Here is a 4,223-nt window from a genome sequence, read left to right on the forward strand (position 1 = left end):
TTGAAAATTTTAAAATTTTAATAAAATAATTAGATGTAATTTTTTATCTATTAACAGTATAAAATTTTTTATACTTTTAATAATGTATTGTTACATTAATAAGAGAATTAATTTACTTAAAAATAATAAATTAAAAAAACTGTATTAGCAAATAAACTTAGAAGTTAGAAAGAAGAGTTGTTATGAAAATGGAAAAATTAGTTTACACAAATAACAATGATGATTATAGTTAAAAATTGACCAGTCAAAAGTCACATCTAAGGAGGGTTAAGGGTAAAATCTAGGACGTTATTTTTCATGATTGACCAACAAACCAACCAAACCGACCTCATTAACACCCGCGTCGCAGAGGATCCCTCCCCCACAAATATGCACGAGAAATTGACCAGCCGATGATTTAGAATAAGAATCCAACGGCGCAGAGACGTGGGGGTAACGTAAACGGACGAGTCTCTTTCTCTCTCTCTTTTCCTTTTTAATTTTTTTGGTTCTCCGAGTCAGCGAGATAAACCCAAAAAAAATAAAGAAAATAAACCTTTCACTAGTCAACACGTGTCACCACCTGCGTTTACCGGTAACCGGTCACCGGGCGAACCTTTTGCGGGCCCCACCACCACCACTACACCACCAGCTCCACCTCCGTCAAATTTCGCACAACCCCAAGAACAAAGTTATCGATTTAATTGAATAATTAAGGTAATTGGTTTTATTTTTAATATAATTATTAGTTATATATTATATAAATTAAGATTATGATTTAGGAGAGAGATAAGGGGGTCCTTTTTTTGTTCTGAGATTTTGCTCCCAAAAACCAAAAACCTTGTTTTGCATTCATCTGATTTGCAGAGACTATAGCAACAAGGGACCAACCAAAAACCAAGAACAACAACTTCCTCTTAAGAACTGTGTAGAGAGAGAAAGTGGCTCTTTTTCTCTTTCTCTCTCTTTGTTTTGTGTTTGTCTGTGGAGAGTACATGCAAAACAGTGAACTTTGAGATTTAGATAGAGAAACAAGGGAGTTTGAAGGTTCTAGTTTCAATTTGCAAAAGCTGCCCAACAAGTACTATTGTTGTTTTTTCTGTTTTGCTTCTTATCCACCTTCTAAGACTTGTAAGTCCTCTTTCTGTTTCTCTCTCTATATCTGTTTCTCTCTCTCTCTTTCTCTCTTTTTCTGTCTCTGTGTTTTTTTCAGCTTCCTTTTGAATGAGCTTGTTAGCATGCTTTGTTATGTAGTTGAAGGCTTTGGTCTTTTGGATTCGTGGAGATCTAATTAATTTTGTGTGTTTTTGTTGCTTCATTTGGCGGATAATGATAATGATTAATGGGTTTTTGTTCAAAGTTAAAATTTTGTTTGGCTGCTTCTTCTGTTTTAGAATGCTGGATTCATTTCTTGTGTCACATTTGGATTCTCTGAACTTGGTTTCGTTCAATTGAAGTTCTACTTGTTTGAGTTGTTTTTGGTAACTGGGATCTCTGTGTGTGTGTAAATTTGGTTCTACACGAGGCAATCTTTTTTTCTCTCTATCCCTCTGTTCTCTTGCGAGAACTTTTTCTTTGCAAACGGGAATTGAAAAATGTGATTTTGAATGGATTCCGATCTGAAATCATGCTACTTGTCCCGTTGGCGTTTCTGGGCATTTATGTTTGAAGAAGGGATTAGGAACTTCTGAATTGAATTTCAATTCGATTTGGATTTGATTGATTATGTTTGAACAGGCTCTTGATTTTGTGGAAGAAGAAGAAAGACATCTGATAGAAGGGTTGAGATTGAGTGCTTGTTGGTTGGTGGTGGTGTTGTTGCAGAGACATGTTGGACGGCCGTTCCTGTGTGGTTCCGAGGTTGTTTCCCAGCTCCTACCAGGCAGAAAACAAGTGGCCTTTCATGACATATCTGCCTGACTTGGACATCAAGAACGGCAAGCGCCCTTTGGAAAATGATGTCAATGATGAACCCAATCCCAGGAAGGTTAATAGCAAGAGATTGGGTTCTCGCCACCTCCGAGGTGAAGCCAATCGAGTTTTGTTCCAACAGCAGCCTTATCAGATTGAGGATTCTGTTGTTCCAAAAATTGATGAGGACGTTGATGATGGTGTTGATAGTGATGATGATGACTCTACCATGCAGGATCACAGGAATGATTTTGTGCTGCTGAGTGGTCTCCAAATAGATGAAGATGCTCTAGCTCATTCTCCTGAGCTGTTAGCTGAACATGACAAGTATCAAGCCAGGGATTCATTGGAGTCCGGTTTCCATCAATCTGATAAGCAGCAGGAGAATCAATCCAAGCATTTTTCTGATTCTGGAGTTCAGCAATCTGACGAGATGCAGCTGCTTGCTGCAAATTTGTCGAATTCCAGTGACCAGCCATCTGATCAGCAGCAAGAGAATCATTCCGGTGATTCATCGGATTCTGGTTCCCTTCTGCCTCGAATGAATAGAGACAGCTCGATTGCCTGTCTCAGCCGCTGTTCGAGGTCCGATTATGGTTCTCTTGCATCACTGAACTCGAGCTTTCGCAACATTATCCGAAGTGGTGAGCTATACAAGTGGAGGAGACTGAATGGAATCATAGAACACTGGGTTTACTTTTCCTGTGCCCTCCTTGAATGGGAGGCCTATGATCCCATTCGCGAAAGGTGGATGCATTTGCCTAGGATGGCTTCTAACGAATGCTTCATGTGTTCAGACAAGGAGTCCTTGGCTGTTGGTACTGAACTACTTGTGTTTGGGAGGGAGCTGAGATCCCATGTCATTTACAGATACAGTCTTTTGACGAATTCATGGTCTTCGGGAATGCGGATGAATGCTCCAAGATGCTTGTTTGGATCTGCTAGCCTTGGAGAGATTGCAATTTTGGCCGGTGGGTGTGATTCCGAGGGACGTATTCTGGACTCTGCTGAACTGTATAATTCCGAGAATCAACAATGGGAAATGCTCCCACCCATGAAAAAGCCTAGGAAGATGTGCTCTGGAGTATTCATGGATGGAAAGTTCTATGTGATCGGTGGAATTGGTGGAAGCGAGTCTAAGCTTCTTACCTGTGGTGAGGAGTACAATCTACAGACTAGGACATGGACAGAAATTCCTAGCATGTCCCCAGGACGCAATGCTAGGGGGGCCGAGATGCCTGCAACAGCCGAGGCGCCACCTCTGGTTGCTGTTGTAAATAATGAATTATATGCTGCTGATTATGCTGACATGGAGGTTAAGAAGTACGATAAAGAGAGAAAAGTGTGGAATACCATTGGGAGACTTCCGGAGCGAGCAGTGTCAATGAATGGCTGGGGTCTTGCATTCAGGGCATGCGGAAATCGGCTAATCGTGATAGGTGGACCTCGGACACAAGGTGGGGGTTTTATTGAACTCAACTCGTGGGTGCCGAGCGAAGGACCTCCCCAATGGAACCTACTGGCCAGGAAACGGTCTGGTAACTTTGTCTATAACTGTGCCGTGATGGGATGTTGAAGAATTGAAATTATTAACACATTTTGATGGCTTCAAAATCCAATGGCTTGCACAACATTTATTCATCCATTGACCCAGAATTCTTGCTAATTGATACCTTTCCCCCTTCTTTTTCTGTCATATTTTCGATTCGAAGGTGGGGGAAGCATGGGGAAGAGATTCTGATATTACTCTCAAGATTAACTGAAAAGCATCCCGGGAAGGAGCTCTTTCAGTGTTTCAATTTTTATGTTTCAAATTTCAATTACTATTTTGTTCCATTCCATTGAAATTGGTATCTTCCCCCCATTTCAATTTACATGAAAATTTTCGAAGCTTTTGGTGTCATGTAGCACAGGAATAGGTTAAAATAATTGGAAGTAGCAACACAGATGTAGCTTATTTTGTGTTGTTTTGCTTAAGTTTTTTAAGGAAACACCACTTCATATTTGATTTCCAATCATCATAAATTTTCTTAGCTTCAAGGATGGAATAATTTCCCACAGCTCTTTTTATTCATTTTTTATTATTTGATTAATTTCTCTGCTCCACAAAGTAGCATATATTCTTTCCCTTCATTTTTTGACACATAATTGGATTGGATTCATTGCTTGTTCTGAATCTAACATGCGACCATGATTATATTTTCCTTTCTCTTGTTTGTCAATGATTGAATTATTATTGATTAAGGAACAAGACTACATAGATACCAAAGCTGAAAATTAGGAAATTCTCTTTTTTAGTTTTAAACTGTTCAAACTTAGTGTAACAAGTTCGT

At 39.5% G+C, this 4,223-nt stretch overlaps 1 protein-coding gene across 2 annotated transcripts; it reads left to right on the forward strand.

The window, feature by feature from the left end:
• LOC107631889 (F-box/kelch-repeat protein At1g26930) lies at positions 544-3,948 on the forward strand. 2 transcript variants are annotated; one of them, XM_021119716.1, is made up of 2 exons: positions 544-696; positions 1,717-3,948. In XM_021119716.1, exon 2 carries the CDS (start codon positions 1,808-1,810, stop codon positions 3,464-3,466), a length of 1,659 nt encoding a protein of 552 aa, XP_020975375.1. In that variant the 5' UTR covers positions 544-696; positions 1,717-1,807; the 3' UTR covers positions 3,467-3,948. The 2 variants fall into 2 exon arrangements, with proteins under 2 accessions (XP_020975375.1, XP_016190955.1); XM_016335469.2 differs by lacking the exon at positions 544-696 and adding an exon at positions 710-1,110.

This window comes from Arachis ipaensis, chromosome B03 (genome assembly GCF_000816755.2).
Source record: "Arachis ipaensis cultivar K30076 chromosome B03, Araip1.1, whole genome shotgun sequence".
Taxonomy (NCBI): domain Eukaryota; kingdom Viridiplantae; phylum Streptophyta; class Magnoliopsida; order Fabales; family Fabaceae; genus Arachis; species Arachis ipaensis.

Coding starts and splice junctions, on each gene's coding strand:
- LOC107631889 (XM_021119716.1), top strand. CDS start 1,808: ATGTTGGACGGCCGTTCCTGTGTGGTTCCGAGGTTGTTTCCCAGCTCC.